The sequence below is a fragment of the Haliotis rufescens genome, unplaced genomic scaffold (assembly GCF_023055435.1).
Source record: "Haliotis rufescens isolate VD_foot unplaced genomic scaffold, xgHalRufe1.0.p SCAF_9, whole genome shotgun sequence".
Lineage (NCBI taxonomy): Eukaryota > Metazoa > Mollusca > Gastropoda > Lepetellida > Haliotidae > Haliotis > Haliotis rufescens.
Genome location: NW_025964383.1, coordinates 13,883,921 through 13,902,518, shown reverse-complemented (window position 1 = coordinate 13,902,518; position 18,598 = coordinate 13,883,921). Strand labels below are relative to the sequence as shown.

The window sequence follows — 18,598 nt, the reverse complement described above, 5'->3', positions numbered from 1 at the left end:
TCCAGCCTTTGAAATTGATAGAGGACTAAAGTACAAGTTCGCGCCGCTTTCGATGTTTTGAATACACTATTTCCATCAACGATGTTGTGATTTATCCAGTCCTGAAAAGTTGTACCTGCCCTTGCACTTGCACTTTTATGCATCAAAACATTTCGACATTGCATATTGTACACGCCCAATTTACCAACAACGACATATCCATTTGTTTGTTTGATAAATAAGTCATGCTTTCATGTGTATAAGTTAATTGTATCAAATTTTGATATCACATTAAAGTCCACATTTTGTGTGTGAATTATACTATCGTGGTAATACTGTTACATGTTTGGTACCTTTATTATCAGATGACAGTAAGAAGTGGCTAACGGGATCGGGTGGTCATGCTCATGACTTGGTAGATGCAGGTCATCGTCTCCCAAATGCCTGTCTGGCGCTCGGCATTAAGGGGCTAAAACAAGGACTGGTCGGCTCGGAGTCAGTATACTGTTTCTGAGTGGGGTATTCATGTTAAACTGTGGCATGGTATCTCAGTGGGCTAGCACTATAACTCGGCATCAGTCCGGACTAGTACAAGCAGCAACACACACCCACACACACACTTACACACACACACACTTACACACACACACACACGTGCACGTGCACGTCGCTATATAAGTGCAATAATCTTGGACGCGAGGTTAAACCCCACCTCACCTCACCTCTCCCAAATGCGTACACCGATGCTCATGATGTCAATCACTGGATCGTCTGGTCCAGACTCGATAATTTACAGACTGCTCTGATATGGCTGGAATATTGCTAAGTGCGGCGTTGAACAACAAACAAAACAAACAAATTCTGAAGATAATATATATTTTATTATATTGACATATTAGTCACCATTTACCAGGAAGCTGTGTAATGTAGGTTTAAAAAGGCCCTGCAGACACCGGCAAACCCTTTCCGCTCTCTGTGTCCCGTATAAAATATCTTAAGTGTTCATTGTGGTTTCCAACAATGTCATCAACTATTTATGAACATTGATGTCAGTGTTAGATCAGTCAAGACACGTTGGACGTCACAGGGAACACTCATAAATGTGAGTGAATTGGGTTGAACGCCCGTTGACTTGTATTCCAGTTATATCGCGGCGTGTCAGCTTAATGTGGGAAGAAGGCCCGAGGTGATGCAGGTCTCAGACGTTTACCACTTTGGTGAAACCCACGAGCACGGGTATGGTGCTGACAAACCGAAAAACAAAATCGGGGCGGACAGGGATTCGAACCCACAATAATGGGTTTATGACACGCCGGAGGGGCCGGACATTGTAAGTGGAAGGTGCGGGTTGAGGGAAAGGGTGAAGTCAGTGACACGGGGTTCAACGTCGCATTCAAGGGAGGATTTGTAGACTATGACGTGGACTTAAACACAGGGAAATATTCATATACAAACGTTATGAAACCAACCATGTGATCTATCATAAGTGATACATGTAAATAACACAAATACAAGTGGTATGACATCATCTACCTAAACTCCAGTGATTGACATCATGAGCATCGATCCACGCAATTGGGTTACGATGACATGCATCAACCAAGTCAGCGAACCTGACCACCCGATCCCGATAGTCGCCTCTTTCGATAATCATAGTCGTCTTTTACAGCAAGCATGGGCTGCTGAAGACCAATTCAATCCCGGATCTTCACGGGTCTGTTTACTCTGCTTACTTGCAGGATTTGATCATTCTGACCGTCATCTGCATTCTTATAAATATAAATTGTTGTCAATGTATCAGAGTATCCGCCGTAACAGATTCCATTTGGTGTAAGGGCAAAATAGCTGTGAATAATATATGAATGGACCACTGATAACACCAGATGGTCGCGAAAAGAGTAAGCATGTCCTGACCTACCGGTAGCAACCGCCATTCACACAATCTGAATGAAAAAAGTACGCCTTTCACTATTCGCTGTCCACATGCTGGCTTGTTTGTGGTGCAATCGGTACACACTGTTAAAGGGAGGTAACTCCAGTTGGACTATTTCATAAACTTCACATCGTAAGAAAAGGGCAGAAAGAGTGATGTGTCGAAGGGTGATGTGTTGAAGGCTATTATAATATAAGTTGTCAATCGATCACGAGGAGCGGGCGACGGAAACGATCCGAGTTACTTCCGATTCATTGGGATAAACATGAGTACATTTAAAAAAAAAAATCTTTATGATACTTTAAGCAATTTAGCCAAGATGTTTTCCGATGGATTTCTCAGCGGGCTACATGGAAAATAACTGTCCGTTCCTTAACTAATCCGAAGCTAGTATTTCATATAAGATAAGATAATACTCTCACATATATAACATGAGTGCATATTCATAAGGTTGTATATGATGTATAAACAAGAATGCAAATACTATATGACAATGGGTTCATTGTCTTGATATACAGCGCGTGAATTGGTGAATGCCCTTTTAAAAATAATTTGAAGAGTAATAGCTCGACCAATGGGACTCAGCTTAACTACCTCTAGGTACACCGTATTCTGGCATAGCTAATGGAAGCAAATCTGCACAGAACGTTTAGAAGGGACCATGCTGTGCGGATATCAATAGAAATATGTTCTCTGGTAGGCCAAAGCCAGCAAGGCAGCAACTGTGGAAACAATGATAATTCTGAAGAAATAGTTTGCTCCTGCACCGTCCGGTGGTTGGACATTCCTCATTTGCTTAGCATAGTGACCATGTTCTACAGCATACTTGATTGCTTTCTTTGCTCCACTCCAAGTATGCGGCCCCCACAGTCGATAGTGGTATGGGAGAGCAGGCCCGTAGTAGTAGAGATAGGCAATTCGAGGCCCCGCCTTGATCAGGTCCAAAAAGGAGGGGGTCACGCCTAGCTCTTCTGCCACTTCGTCTCGGAAAACAAGGTTGGGTATCTGAAATATACAATATACATTTTATGGTACCAAACACCAAATTTAAGTTTAATTTTGTTGTACTGTTGTGTCAGCAATAATCTAGGGACGTACCAAATAAATAAATCTGTAAAAAGTCTGCACCCGACAAATAAGGAATGGGGTACGATGACTCGCTATAATCACCCAGCTTGACCACCCGATTCATTTACTAGCCTCTGACGATACCTTGCATGGGTTGATGTTCTAACCCAGAATTCCCACAGAAGCATGTTTGGCGTAATCGTGCTTGACTATGCTCAATCTTTCACAATATGTTCAGGATATGAATCACATTTCTGCTCAAGATTTGGCAAAATACAAGAAGTTTACCTTAAGCTTCAAGAATGTCGATAATCTTATATCGTTCAATAACCATGAAAGAGCCAATGCCCTTCCGCTTATTCAGGCACCTGAACTAGAAATAAAAGACAGTGTTTGTTTGTTAGTTTGTTTGTTGTTTAACGCCGCACTCAGCAATATTCCAGCAATATGACGCCGTCTGTAAATAGTCGAATCTGGACCAGACAATCCAGTGATTGACATCATGAGCATCGTTCCACGCAATTGGGATACGACGACATGCATCAACAAAGTCAGCAAGCCTGACCACCCGATCCCGTTAGTCGCCTCTTTCGACAAGCACTGAGCCTTTTACGGCAAGCATGGGCTAGTGGAGACCTATTCTACCCCGGATTTTCTCGGGTCGAGAGACCAGTGAAACAGCGTCATCTGTTTTATATTTCGATCTTTGCATAATGTTTAAGGGTGACGAGAAACTTTTCACAAGAATTGTATGACAACATGGATGACTTCAACTTTCCAACAGTCAACTTTCCCTATATGTCGAGCAATGTTCCAGCAGCTCTAGCCAACTTGTCTACATTTCACAACCATTCGGGCACATGCTCTTTCTACGAAGATATCAAAGAGCATCATATGACTCCTGCTCAAACGTTTTGTGATCAAGGTAACAACCTTCAATGCTTAAGTTAAGCTTTCCAACTATTTTATTGTAGTCGAGCGGAGGACATTTCACACTTTCACAAATCGATGACCAAAATTATGTCCGGTGTAATTCACTATTTCACTTGCGTCATTACGTTCGCATTTAATGGTACATTTGCTTGGCTGTTACTAACCAGATATTTGTAGCGTCCAAATCTTTCAAATAAAGAGGAGTTTCTCTTTTCCACTTCAGCCGCCATGACCTTCAAGGAAGGCAGTCGATGATTGCCGGCATATACCCGGGCTGCAAGGCGGCCCTGTAACTCAGCTAGTGGAGGAATGGCTCCATCAGAGTCCACGCAACCAATCACCGACAGGGTGTGATGCTGATGAAGTGGGAACATCATCTTGTACAGACTCAACTTGCCATCATCTGCAAACAGGAGTAGTACAACAATATCGGGGCCAAATTCTCAGACAGCTGCTTTTTTAAGACAAACAATTTATTTCTCTAAAAGAAAGAGCGGAACATTCGTTTTTAACGATATATTTATTCGCATGATAGGACAGCTCGTATGACCATCTTTTTAAAACAAAAAAGGCCTTTTTTAAATTGTTTTCTGTAATAATTGCTTTAAAACAATTCCCGGCCCCTTTATACCAGAATATCATGGTCAGTCTCTAATTTATGGATGTAAAAAAGAACCATGCGCCCCAATAATGATCCAATTGCGATCAAAGGTCCAAACATTACTGCCATGACATATTGTGTAAAACTGAGATAGTGTCTATGTCTTTAGGGTAATTGTCAACTGCTAGATTCTTCTAATAATATTTGACCATACTAAGTTGGCTTAGAGGATCTTGATTCAAGCTTGCTACAGTTAGGACTGTAAATTATGGCAGTCAATAGAAAATGCCAAGCTTTGTTTAACATTTTATTAGTCTTACCCTCTTGTAACGGCTCATCGAGGAAGTCTATCAAAAGATCATATCCGGTAGCAAACAAAATGGCGTCCAAGTTCTTGATGATCGTGCCATCGTCAAATTCAGCTTCGTGGGGTCCAAGACGAGTCAGTCTATTGACAACTTTAATCCTCCCACTCATGACTTTATACTGAACTCTATCGTTGAGCATTACTCTAGTCTTTGACGGGGGAGTTGTGGGGGTGAACCCTGCATGCCTGTGGTCAAGACGGTCATTGCACAAGTCGACCACTAACTTGAAGAACTTGACTGGATTCCACATGTTGGCCCTCCTAAAGACAACCAGGTCCCACGGTTGCCCGTTTTTGACACACAATGGCATCATAAGCATACCTTCTCCTACACTGTAATATACCTGCAAAAGAAAAAAAAGAGGCGTATTAATAAGTCTGCAAACCATGCTGTTGATCATGATTAGGTTTGCACAATTCTTTTTTTATGAATTAGATAGACACAAAATATATACTATTTTTTTTGTTTAATAGAGGAGAGTGAGTGAGTGGGTGAGTGAATATGGTTTTACGCCGCTTTTAGCAATATTCCAGCAATATCACGGCGGGGGACACCAGAAATGGGCTTCACACATTGTACCCATGTCGGGAATCGAACCCGGGTCTTCGGCGTGACGAGCGAACGCTTTAACCACCAGGCTACCCGACCGCCCCCTTAATAGAGGAGAAGAATGTCTCCTGGACCGTACATCAATGACGTCACTTTTTACAATTTGAGACACAGGAACAGTACACTTTATTAACGTTTTGTTTGCTTTCCAAATGATAATTTAGAACATTAAAGCACACGAAAGCAAACGCTATTCGAACTATTTACTACCAAGACAGATTGGCCCTTATATCATATTAATGAGATTTGTAATTATGACAAGAGGGGATTTGATTTATAATTGTTAATACCTAGTCATTTGACGTACCTGTTCTGCATAAGCTGAAGACTCAGCTGACATATCTCCGGAAGAATGGGAGTTTCCTTAAGGTTAAAAAATGAAAATATAAACTAGAGAAAGGTTTGCATAACAATAGTGAACCACAGACATTGTGTGTACCGCCTTTTAACCATGCTTGGATACGGCGTAACAATTGATATTATGATCCTGATTTGTTCATAAACATGACAGTATATATTACAGATGCTTTAAACAGTCTCAAATTATTCAATGACAATAGAAGACGTTAACTCTGTCTTTATTGACAATGCCACTGCTCGTCATAATAACTGTAAAATTTATATCCGTCCGTATCGTAAGTATTAAAAAAGGAATATAAATTGTATTACATGGGAATTTGCGATACAGAAAAAAACAAGAGGAAGTGATTTCGTTATCGTCCAGTGACATTCTTAAAACAGTCGATGTTTAAGATACATTACTTGAATGAAGGGAGCATAAACATAATGTCCACATTTATTCCTTTATCGTATTGAAAACACTATCTATATTTTTAACAATACGTGCAACACAAATCACTTACCAACTACAAGTACAGACTTGCCCTTGTATTGCACAGCATCTTTGAACCTCATAGAGTGTTCAATAGTTCCTTTGAAAGTATCCAGTCCTTTTATATCAGGTATGCGAGGCTTCTTGTAGAAACCAGTGCAGATCATAACGAAATCAAAGATGTCCCTTTGGGTCTTCTTCTCTGAATCCATCGTTTCCACCTCCCATCTTCCCGTAACGTTGTAGTCCCTTGACTTCTTTATGTTATTGACCCTGGTGTTGAGGTGGATGTATTTGCCGAGTCCAAACGTCTCACAGTAGCTCAGGATGTAGTCGTAGACCATGGTGCGCGGCAGGAATGGCGGAAGATTGGGAGGGTAGGGAAAATCGCTGAAGCCAAACATCTCCCTACTGATGTTCGTTGTCAGACAATCAAAGGCCCTTGCACCCTGCCCTTCTCTGTATTCTTCCGTGTAGTACCAAACACCACCTTATTATAAACGTGACAATATGTTAGTTAACCCTTTATCCTTACAACGTCGCTTGTGTTGTGCCTACTTGGAAATAAGGCTTAGCAACGATTTCTTATAAAAAAAAAAGCAACATTCTTTTTTTTAAGATGAATGTTTATGATATGATTATTAATGTATAACGTATGATACTGATGTCACCTCGAAAGTGTTACACCTTACCACAGTTGTCATATTGTTCGAAACACACAGGCTCCAACCCTTCTTCCAAACACGACTTGATGGCCGCCAAACCGGCGAGCCCTGCTCCCACAATGGCGACTCTCTTCCTTGCGGCCATATCTTTGCTGGAAGAGAGAAGGTTTAATAATATAAAATCAATCGAGATTCACAAAATAAGACAGAAAGTACAAGGGGTATGGGGTTCTATCTGACTTGGTGATTATCTGGGAACGACAATATGTATGTATGTTTGTATGTACATATATAGAACAATGAAAAATGAGGCGTGGTTTTATTTCACGGTAAGAAATTGTTTTATCATGACGTCATTTCTGGAAACGCTCTTCTTTGCGGCCATATCTTTGTTGGAAGAGAGAAGGTCTAGGTACACATAATTAATCGAGATTTACTAATTATTTAACAAGATGAAAAATGAAAGGGTTTAGGTGTCAGGTTCTATCTGACCTGGTGGTAAATATATATGGGTCATTATCAAAATGTGTATCCCTTTTGATCCTGTTGAATAAACAAATTAAAAGTGAAAATTCCAACTTTTAGTCATTTAGCAAGAAACATCAAAACTTAAAAAAATAGGTTAATTATGCCAACACAAAGAAACATAATTTTGTCATATTTCAGATATATCGGAGAAAAAGTAGAAATTTATTGTCCTTGGAGTAACCATTATAGTTACCGATCTTTTGCTGAAAAAATAAATAAATACAATATTCCTTTCAGGGTATTATTGTAAAACTATTTTTTTACCTCAACCATGTTTTAAAGCCTGGATCATCACTCAATGTGAGAAATAAAAATACAAAAATATAATTTTCTCTTCTGTGTCCCACACATAACCAAAATGATCAATATATCGGGTGGTCAGGCTCGCTAACTTGGTTGATGCATGTCATCGTATCCCAATTGCGTAGATTGATGCTCTGGATGTCAACAAAAATCAATCAAACAAAACCTGTTTTTAAACACCTTCCAACAATGAGAAATTAAACTTTTATTTTCTATATAGTTTTATTTCTAAAATAATTGGATTCATAATTGAATCATTGTGTTGCTTTCTTTTTTCTTTTTTTAAATTTTTTATTCAGTAATTGTGTTGCTTTCTTGTCTGTCATTCAATGCACGTGTTCAAACCCCTAAACTTAGAATATTTGATTTTTCACAAATGGTTACGTTAGTGAGTTGCCTCGATCTCTGGTTACCTTCTCACACGAACAGATTAAAATAATTTGTTTGTAATATCATATTTCAGTTTGTTTAATTCATAATACGGAATTAATATTTCATTTATCACAGTATAGATCATATTCGTTTATATCATTATCTGATGTTAAGGTTTTATTGCAGAAATTATAATGAATTCAAAATGTAGAAAGATACACAATTTGCCAATATTTGAAATGCAATATTTCTCAACTTTTAAACTATACAGAGTATAATATAATTATTAGAATACCTATGACGGGCACTGTTAAAGAAAGAAATCTTAGTCGATTAGTCCGATTTTCCAGATATGCGCTTCAGTAGTATTATTGTATATCTCCAGACAGATGTTTACATTGTAGTTCTCATTATTTGTGGATAATTCAAAAAGCAACATAGAAAATATATATTCTACAATGACGAAAGAATACAGAGTATACAATAACTCGCAATTGTTCAAAAAGAGATTTCAAATCACAATAACATAGATATAAACAGACTTGTGTGAGGTGGTAATGCTTTAATCTCTACATTGTGCCCTTGTTCGTAAGCTCTTGTTCTATTCACAAACAGTCCAAACTCGAAACTCCATAACATATCCGATTATACTTACTTAAGCTGGCCCTTGTGGAATCTCTCTACACGTCAGTTCTCCATGCGATACCGACACCCCAGACCATAGAGAATAAATTTAAAAGGAATCCAGCTCAAGTCTAGAACGATTTGGCAAGCCTAGATTGGCTCAATTCTCTCCATGAAAGTAAGCATTAATAAAAATATTGTTCTTGGCTCCTTTAGATTATATTTTGTGGATACATTTTTTTAACTACGAACATTTTACTGACACCGGTACTGTCCCTATTGAAGCTATTTATAGCTCAAATAAGAATGTTGAATTGGCGTCCATTGTTCGATGTCAGTACATCGATGACAGGTGAGGATATCATATAGTAATCGTTGATGCCGCACTACACTATAATTAAAATTATAATCAAGTTGACTAGTATGCATATTACTACAGTGAACATGTACATGATCATGCCCTTCGTAATATCAAAGACTAATATATTATTGTGTTATGAATTTAACTGGATCAGTGGTAGCACGTGATATTAATACACCATCAATTTCTTTCCTGGTTGGTCTATCTATGTCTACGAAATAAAAATAATAACATTAAAAAGGAGCACAGTATACGTACAATTCTTAATTTCATGCTAGAGCTGTGGAAATCTAGACTTTCCCAATCATTGTAGACTTGAGTTGGTCTCGTGTTTTACTTTATTCTCTTGGGTCTACGTCACAGCTCATACCACACAATAACAAGACCAGCCCCCCCCCCCCCCCCCCCCATTGGTTATATCATCTTACATGGCCAACTCTGCTCTTCAGTAAACAAGAACCTAATCAGTGAGGGGACCCTGTATCACCTCTATTTGACTGCTTATAAAATCTGATATCTCTCCTCACAGCTGGCTGATATATATTTCTGCTGAATATTCGAAACAGAGTGAGTGGGTTTGTACTACATAATAATGTATACGTTTCTATTTTAAATGACTGCAGCGCTCCATTATGAAAACAAATTGTTTTAACGCCGCTCTCAGCAGTATTCCAGTGATATATGACGGCGGTCTGTTGTATAAGAATAAATGCAAATTGAATCTTGAATCTTGAAAGTTGTAACTTTTCCACAAATAAGTATCACATGCAGTATGCAGTATATCATCTGCAATATACTGTATACAACATGCAGTATACAGTGTGTCGCGAGCTCCGCGCTGGGCTGGAGCACCCATTTCCTACCCATCTCCCTTCGGCAAGCACCTCATAGGGGGTGTAACTAGGTCACAGGTCAGGGGCGCACTCGTCAGTTGTCTGATACGTCAAGAGTAAGATCTTCCGGACGTCCATTGGACTAGAGGTACATGTATGTGGATTGTTGATGAGGTACTACGTGTTTGGAACTGGGAGTTGAACAATAAGCACTTAGAGAGAAGAGCTCACAATAAAACGTTATTGACTCGCGGACGGACTTGTGTTTTCAATTCAAGACGTACATGTATCAGGTTGACCTTCTACGACAGATGTAACTTGGTTACCGCTTCCTGACTGTACATAAACTGAACCTTACGCCTTTTTTACACATTTGTGATGGGGTGACAATGCGACAACGAGACATATTTTGACCTTGTAAATGTCGCGTTACGGCATCGTCACCCTTTGATAAATAAAGAAAATGATTATTCAAAGAGCGACAATGCGACGTGTTTGGAACTGGGAGTTGAACAATAAGCACTTAGAGAGAAGAGCTCACAATAAAACGTTATTGACTCGCGGACGGACTTGTGTTTTCAATTCAAGACGTACATGTATCAGGTTGACCTTCTACGACAGATGTAACTTGGTTACCGCTTCCTGACTGTACATAAACTGAACCTTACGCCTTTTTTACACATTTGTGATGGGGTGACAATGCGACAACGAGACATATTTTGACCTTGTAAATGTCGCGTTACGGCATCGTCACCCTTTGATAAATAAAGAAAATGATTATTCAAAGAGCGACAATGCGACAAATGGCCAAAATGTCGCGTTGTCGAACTGTCGCGCTTTGGTTAATTTTGACACTTTTGGCTTTGTTGTTGTAAGGGCGTCAGTGGGACAATGCGACGAAACGACAAGGCGACAATGTCCCTTCCAAGATTCCATAATGATCTCAGCAAATAAAACTGAGTTACTAGAAGTCTAACATGCCAATTAAAAGATAAAGTGTAAAAATGCGCTATTGCAGCTTCTGATTTCATTGCTCTTCAAGAAGGATTATCAATAATGGGATGGGTGATGAGTTCAACTGTATGCCGCGTGTATACGCTGTGATTAACAATAATACTCTGAGTCAATACATTTTGTCAAACGTAGCTCGTTAATAGTGAGGACGGGCATCATTGTGTGTTTCCGTGCTTTGTTCAGGTGAACAATTGACTTGTCCCTGCATGTGTTTGTGTGGCAGGATACGCTAACCTTTTCGCGAACACCCGTTGGATGGCCTGAACCACTTCGGATTTTTATCCCACATTAGTCTGATACGCCGTGATATAACTGAAATAGTGTTCAAAGTGGTGTTAAATGCGATCACCGTAGTGTGTTACTGCAACTGTCCAAATTTTGTGTCGTGATGTCATGTAATATGTAAAAGAAAGCATATTCAATTATCCAATTGATTTGATTAGAATATACTTGCGTCAGTGTATTTTATTAACCCCCCAACTGGTTTTTGTTAAACGCATATAATAACAGATCATATACACGCATGGTTCCTTGACTTAACTACTAGCTTTAATAGGCCACCCCGGAATAAAATAGTTCACCCAAAAGCGAGGAACATGACGCGATGCATTGTGTTTAAGTTTGTTTACAAGAAATGTATTCCAAAAGATATCCTCATTAGATAGGAAGGTCTGTAAAGAACTACCTCAGTAAGTCAATCACAATGACAGAGCGTCGTAAACATTTACATCAAGTACAGGGGCGGTCGGGTCACGCCGAAGACCCGGGTTCTATTCCCGACATGGGTACAATGTGTGAAGCCAAGTTTTAGTGTCCCCCGCCGTGATATTGCTGGAATATTGCTAAAAGCGGCGTAAAACCATACTCACTCACTCACTTTTTGGGGGTTTGTTTTCTCTAGGATGGGTTGTAGCGAGGGTATCCTTGACGGGCATGCAATCAAACTCTCTTACTTATCCCAGAGTATGCTAAGACGCTACGTTCAAAATTAAAGGGTTTAAATGATGGGAAACAACGCTTCTGTATGAATTCGTGCTATGGAATTCCCCGGGTTTTCCCTAGGAAAGTGGAAGTAATCAGTGTTTACGTCATTTCAAGAATACAGTCACGTGAAAAACGTCATGTGACCGACTTCTCGTCCTATGGAAAAGCCGTATATCGTGTAAACTTCACATTAATAAATTTGTTACTGTTATAACCAAATCACACACAACCCATTATCCGATAGAGGTAACTGTGCATAGCGGAGGGATATGTTATGTCAATAAACTTGGTAACATGGTTTGGTTTGACTTCTTGGCGCTTATCTGAATTCCATTAACATGTTACATATCCTAAAACTGACTAATCAGCAAATCTCGCTGCACTGCGCGCGACAGATACCAGAGCAAGGCATGCCAGAAATACGAAACATAACGCTTCAATAAGGAAGTCGTGGACATCACGTGCGTCGGGTGACCAGCGCCATCTGATTGGCCGTTAACAGTTGTACAAGTTAAGGCGAAGCAAAAAGCATCGTTTTCCGGTCCATTTTACGCTTGAAAAACTCGAAGCTTTTCCGGACACTTTCTAGACGCTCACCAATTAATCAATTTTAATGATTTTTCAGTCGTTGTTTTCCTTCCAATGACCATACACGGGAAAAAACGACGTTTTCGTGTTTGCGGTGATAATCTCTAAAGTCTTTATTTATTGAACATGTTCATTGTACTTGTTGAAAATCATGCTATCCAAAGTTTGTTTACCTGAATCATTTTCAGAATTTCCTCTTGTAACACCAAAGACCTTACCATTACTCATATCGACTTTTCTTTCACGTCACAATAATCTATCAGTAGGAAATGGCTGAACAATAGCTGGTGTTATTATATTTGCAATGACATCAGACATTTGTGTTTCAAAACGTTTTCTTTAAAGTTAATACTGCTGACTTGTAGTAACACCCAGGACATATTAAGTAACAAGTAACAAGTATGAGATGTAATTACAATGGCACAATATACACGTGTTACCCATTAAACCTGTCTTCAAAGTTATTACTTGCCGACTTGTTGTAAGGACATGACATAAAATCTTAAATATGTCCGCTTAAAAATAAAATCCTGGTGATTAAAGCCTTCGCTCTTCACGCCAGCCCCCCCCCCCCCCCCCCTCCACTTTCTGTATTGACAATACAAACTGACAAATAAATCGCTATAACCTTGAAGGGAGTTCAGCATATTTCTTCAAGCCTTGCAATCCCAGCTGTTGCGTTATGAAACTTTACGCATGAAAGATGTGATTATGAAAGAGCGTCTGCGAAACGATCATACAAACTTTTATACAAGTAGTACAAAGTCACCTGTGTGATCCAAGCGAGGAGAGCGAGAAACATTCAAAGTTTGTTGTGGAATGCTGTCAGTCAAGTAAACTGGGGACAACTATCTGGGTGTGAAGACCGGTTTGAAGTTTTTTCAAGTTTGATTGCGCTGAAGACGGGTCTATGGGCCTTCGGATGATTCATGGTTTTTTAAATTAAAATTTACACAAATTCGTATCATGCCTTATATTTTCTTCTTCTTCAGTTCATGGTGAAATGTCAGGTAATTTTCATTCCCAAACAGAGATGTACAGTGTGACGTTAATCTGAACAGTACCGTTTCTAAGGAAATCGTCCAGATACACAAGCTGCGCAGTCCCAATGTCTAAACATCTCACATTGTCCCATAAAGATCGCACGGAAAGATGGGGTTTCCGGACAAACAAGGTCCTGGCTAAGGTTTTACTGGACATATGATTAAGGGAAAGGGAAAGATGTCTAAGACACTGACATGATCATACACGTGTACATGTCACTATTTCATCAAACTTACCTTTTTGAAATACTGCACATATATATATATATATATATATATATATATATCATAGGTAGGTGGATAGATTTCTCGGCAGGATAAAGCCAACGGATAAAAACTATATCCGTTGGAGTCATATGCGGATAGAGATGCAAATAAGTTCTCCACAAATTAAAATAGTTGGATTTGGCCGAAATATCTTTGAATTGTTACCTTCTTTCGTTTTGTCGCTGTGTGTACATCTGACTGCACAAACGTTATGACAGGACAGACCGACTGTCAACAACGTCTGACCGTGGCCGTTACGTCTTATAGACCTCGGGTGGGCGCAAACCTCACCGCTTCCTACCAGAAAGTAGTACACGCATGCGCACAACATATACTTAAAATAGAAGTAGGGAAAAAACCCAAAGTGCACACACAGGCAAAACCACGTGTCACGATTTTCTTGAAGGTCAAAATGGACGCAGTATTTTGCGGATGAATGCTGCGATCCCTTTCAAGGATGGTGTATGATTTCGATAACATAATCGACGTGATTCGTGAATTTTTGTATGCCACATGTACGTCATATACACGGTTAAAAGATCAAGCAAGAAATTTGGAGAATTTGAACTTGGTAAGTATATAAGTGTTAGTATAAAAGGTATAAGACACCTATAATCCTACCTTCAAATGTAATTAAATAAATACTAAAATTGTCAAACATTGATTAAATAAATAAATTGATTCTAATTGAATTGATACAATATTAGTAAACAAATCTATAACCAAATCAGGCAATCAAAAGATCCAATTAAATTTGTGGTTATACATCCCACCTGGTGTGTACATGTATATATAATTTTCTGTCACTGTTATGTTCATATATAATAACAATTATCAAACCATAATCAAGTGAAAATGTGCAAGCCGGTATTTATATCTTAAACACTGCGAAAATATAGAACACACATTTTACTCTCATCAGCTTGCTAATTTATTGTTTTACATACATGTGTAACAGGAATGAAAGAATGTTAATTAATAATGAGGTGCCCCATTGCCAAATGGGTTCAAACCCACAGCCCAATGCTCTACCACTGAGCTATATAGATTTAAAGGGTCATGCATGTCCTGTCAGCAGACCACCTGGTTAGCACACTTAAATTGGTAGAGCATTTACTTTGAAGGGCTTTTTGGGATCAATATTACAGCTTCTTCCAAACGCAACCGCCTGTAAAAAACGTACAGCACAGGATCCTGCATTTAGGCATGCAGGCCCCCCCTTGCTGAATGGGTATAAAAATCCACATCAACGGCTGTTCATACAGTCCTTATAACGGCAGTAGAGGCGGTGACAGAATGCCAAGACTGAATGCAGCTCAACGGAACAACGCCATTGGGAGATTACAAGCTGGAGCAACTCAGCAAGAAGTGGCCAGGCACTTTGGCGTATCCAGACAGACAATCTCCGCACTGTGGACCCGATACAACAACACCAACTGAGTTGACGACAGACCAAGGTCAGGAAGACCATGGGTGACGACCCAAGCACAAGATCGATACATCCGGCTGCGACACCTCCGAGACCGCACTACCACAGCCACGTCTACAACCACACAGATCCCTGGGGTACGCAGAATATCAGATCAAACGGTACGCAACAGACTGAGGGAGGCTGGACTTTTTGCACGAAGACATGTTCGACGTCATGTATTGACCCCACGTCATCTGGCGGACCGTCTTCTTTGGTGCCAACAGAGGGTTTGAGGGGCAAGGCAAGGTAGAGAAATGTACTGTTTACTGACGAGTCCTGTTTCCTACTCACACGTGCTGATGGGCGCGCACGTGTCTACAGACGTCGGGGTGAACGTTACGCCCCCAGCTGTGTGCAGCAGGTTGTCCCATTTGGCGGCGGGAGTGTCATGGTATGGCCCGGAATTCATCACGGTGGTAGGACGACTCTCGTGCATGTGGCAGGTGCATTGGCAGGTGTGCGTTACAGAGACTTGATACTACAGCCTTACGTTCTTCCTCACGTCAACGTTCATGGCGGACAGTTCCAGCAGGACAACGTCAGGGTGGCCGCCATGACAACCTATAGAATGACTTCACCACCAGCCGTGGCCAGCTTGTGTAGCATGTTACAACATGGCCAGCCGTTCCCACCACTCCACCTCTACTTGTACAACACTTACAAACTAGTGTCTGCAAACAAAGTTGCTGGACCCTTTCATCAGTGATGCTGATTGACGAATTTCTAACTTTTCTAAAAATTACATGGTGAGACATGGCCTGTATTGGACGGCCCGTTAACTTGCGCGTATCAAGTGTGCAAATAAATAATAAAAGAAGCGTTTGTATCAACATAAAATTAAGAAATATGTGCCAACATGCATAATTGACCATGAAATTATCTGGGGCCATAAAGTGTCGTTTTATCAACACTGTGTTCATATTCTCCAACAGCACCCCACCCAGCCCGACCTACCCACTGCATTCCCCCTCATAACCACACACACACACTGGATTCAACAGAGCCCATACTAAGGTTTAAGGTCTATAATGAAAGTCATACAGCTGTAAACACTCATCAAGAGGCACATCATGATAGTATATGTTAAGAGGATGATAATATAACCACAAGAAATGAGTAGATATGTTTTACTTACACGACACAGGCACAACAAGAAGTCAGATATGGCCGTCACCTTGTTCAGGTAGAAAACGAAAACTCGGACTGTGACTGGCGCCTACTCACGTGACGCATTAAACACCTGTCTTCATTGGGTACGATAACTCGTCATAGTCAGGTTATGCATTCGGTGGCAGCAGGGGGGGGGGGGGGGGGGGGGGCTATACATATGCACGTTTACGATTTCGTGAGTTTCTGTCAATACATGTACAAACAAGTGTTGCTGTCATATAACTAAAATACTGTTCACAAGTGACGTTAAACTCCGACTAAGTCAAGGCTGAAGTGGTTCTATATAAAATAGTAATAGTCTTGCACATTTGAGCTATTTCCAATATAAATCTTATATAAACATGCATCCGAGATAATAAACAACTGTTCAAAACCAGGCACCCAGCATCTCAGTCATTAAGTAATAGTTGACCCTTCTTTTGTCACGTGACGAGTAAAACACGCGACTCATAATTCTTTATCTGCTGTCCTTTTGTAGTCCATGTTTACGATTCCCTGTGTATGTGTTTACAGGTACATGTATTTGCCACACGCGAAGGCAACTTTAATGTCAAGAGGAAGTGAGCTAGGTCTCTCATCGCAAACTGCAAATATTCTACCTCCAACCATCACCTATATCTCCAGGACTAGGTTTACCCAAATGCAAGCCGTGGGGATTCAGAGGATGCCCTCCAGCGTTCCATAAAGACAATCTATCTTAGGAATGTCTGCTTCAATATCCTAATCATTTACATCAATTCGTCTGTAGAAACCGATAGTAGTATTACTAGTATAAGCAGCAGTAGCAGTGGCAGTAGCAGTAGTAGCAGTAGTACTATTGCATAAATCTCTGGTAGTAGTAGTAGTAGTAATGCTAGTTGTTTAATAGTAGTAGTAGTAGTAGTGGTAGTAGTAGTAGCAGTAGTACTATTGCATAAATCTCTGGTAGTAGTACTAGTAGTAATGCTAGCTGTGTAATAGTAGAAGTAGTAGTAGTAGTAGTAGTAGTAGTAGTAGTAGCAGTAGTACTACTGCATAAATCTCTGGTAGTAGTAGTAGTAGTAATGCTAGCTGTGTAATAGTAGTAGTAGTAGTAGTAGTAGTAGTAGTAGTAGTAGTAGTAATGCTTGTTGTGTAATAGTAGTAGTAGTAGTAGTAATGCTAGTTGTGTAATAGTAGTAGTAGTAGTAGTAGTAGTAGTAGTAGTAATGCTTGTTGTGTAATAGTAGTAGTAGTAGTAGTAATGCTAGTTGTGTAATAGTAGTAGTAGTAGTAGTAGTAGTAGTAGTAGTAGTAGTAATGCTAGTTGTGTAATAGTAGTAGCAGAAGTAGTGGTGTAGTATTGCAGTAGTAGTAGTTGTAGTAGTAGTGGTAGTAGTAGTAGTAGTAGTAGTAGTAGTAGTAGTAGTAGTAGTAGTAGTAGTAGTAGTACTATTGCATAAATCTCTGGTAGTAGTACTAGTAGTAATGCTAGTTCTGTAATAGTAGTAGCAGAAGTAGTGGTGTAGTATTGCAGTAGTAGTAGTTGTAGTAGTAGTGGTAGTAGTAGTAGTAGTAGTAGTAGTAGTAGTAGTAGTAGTTGTTGTAATATCAGAAGTAGTAGCAGAGTGATTTGGTTGTAGTATCAGTAGTAGTAGTAGTAGCAGTAGTACTACTGCATAAATCTCTGGTAGTAGTAGTAGTAGTAATGCTAGTTGTGTAATAGTAGTAGTAGTAGTAGTAGTAGTAGTAGTAGTAATGCTTGTTGTGTAATAGTAGTATCATAGGAAAGGTATGTGATGAAAAAGATACTACATAATGTTACTGTATAGTTATTACTTTTATTTGCGGGGATTTAATTCCAATATATCGGGTCAACATAGTTATCGACCATATGTTAAACTTAATATTCTCCTCGCGAAATTAAACAACTATACAGTACACAACAATCGGGTGCTTGATGCATATTCCTTCCCCATTCTGCTTACATTCTCCCTCTCACATCCTTATATTATAAGTTCATTACTACAATTCCACTAATATCTGCCACATGCAAATCTACTAAGAATTTATACTCTCTCTGCAGGTCTATGA

General features: G+C 39.7%; 1 protein-coding gene across 2 annotated transcripts; it reads right to left on the bottom strand.

Moving 5' to 3' along the window:
* Positions 1-841: 841 nt before the first annotated feature.
* On the bottom strand, positions 842-16,631 carry LOC124125183 (flavin-containing monooxygenase 5-like). Of its 2 annotated transcripts, none has more exons than XM_046488459.2 (7): positions 16,512-16,631; positions 7,016-7,140; positions 6,355-6,813; positions 5,799-5,854; positions 4,835-5,225; positions 4,078-4,316; positions 842-2,917 (listed from the first exon to the last, which is right to left on the bottom strand). In XM_046488459.2, the coding sequence occupies exons 2-7, from the start codon at positions 7,131-7,133 to the stop codon at positions 2,588-2,590; spliced, it is 1,593 nt and encodes a 530-aa protein (XP_046344415.1). In that variant the 5' UTR covers positions 7,134-7,140; positions 16,512-16,631; the 3' UTR covers positions 842-2,587. The 2 variants fall into 2 exon arrangements, with proteins under 2 accessions (XP_046344415.1, XP_046344414.1); XM_046488458.2 differs by lacking the exon at positions 16,512-16,631 and adding an exon at positions 14,071-14,217.
* Positions 16,632-18,598: the final 1,967 nt, after the last annotated feature.

What these genes read in the sequence shown, in the direction of transcription:
- LOC124125183 (XM_046488458.2), bottom strand. Translation starts at nt 14,099, where the DNA reads ATGTACACACAGCGACAAAACGAAAGAAG. An exon ending in CGAACAATATGACAACTGTG is followed by an intron (nt 6,814 to 7,015) that starts GTAAGGTGTAAC and finishes GTTTATAATAAG; the next exon opens with GTGGTGTTTGGTACTACACG. An exon ending in TTGGACGCTACAAATATCTG is followed by an intron (nt 2,918 to 4,077) that starts GTTAGTAACAGC and finishes TGTATATTTCAG; the next exon opens with ATACCCAACCTTGTTTTCCG.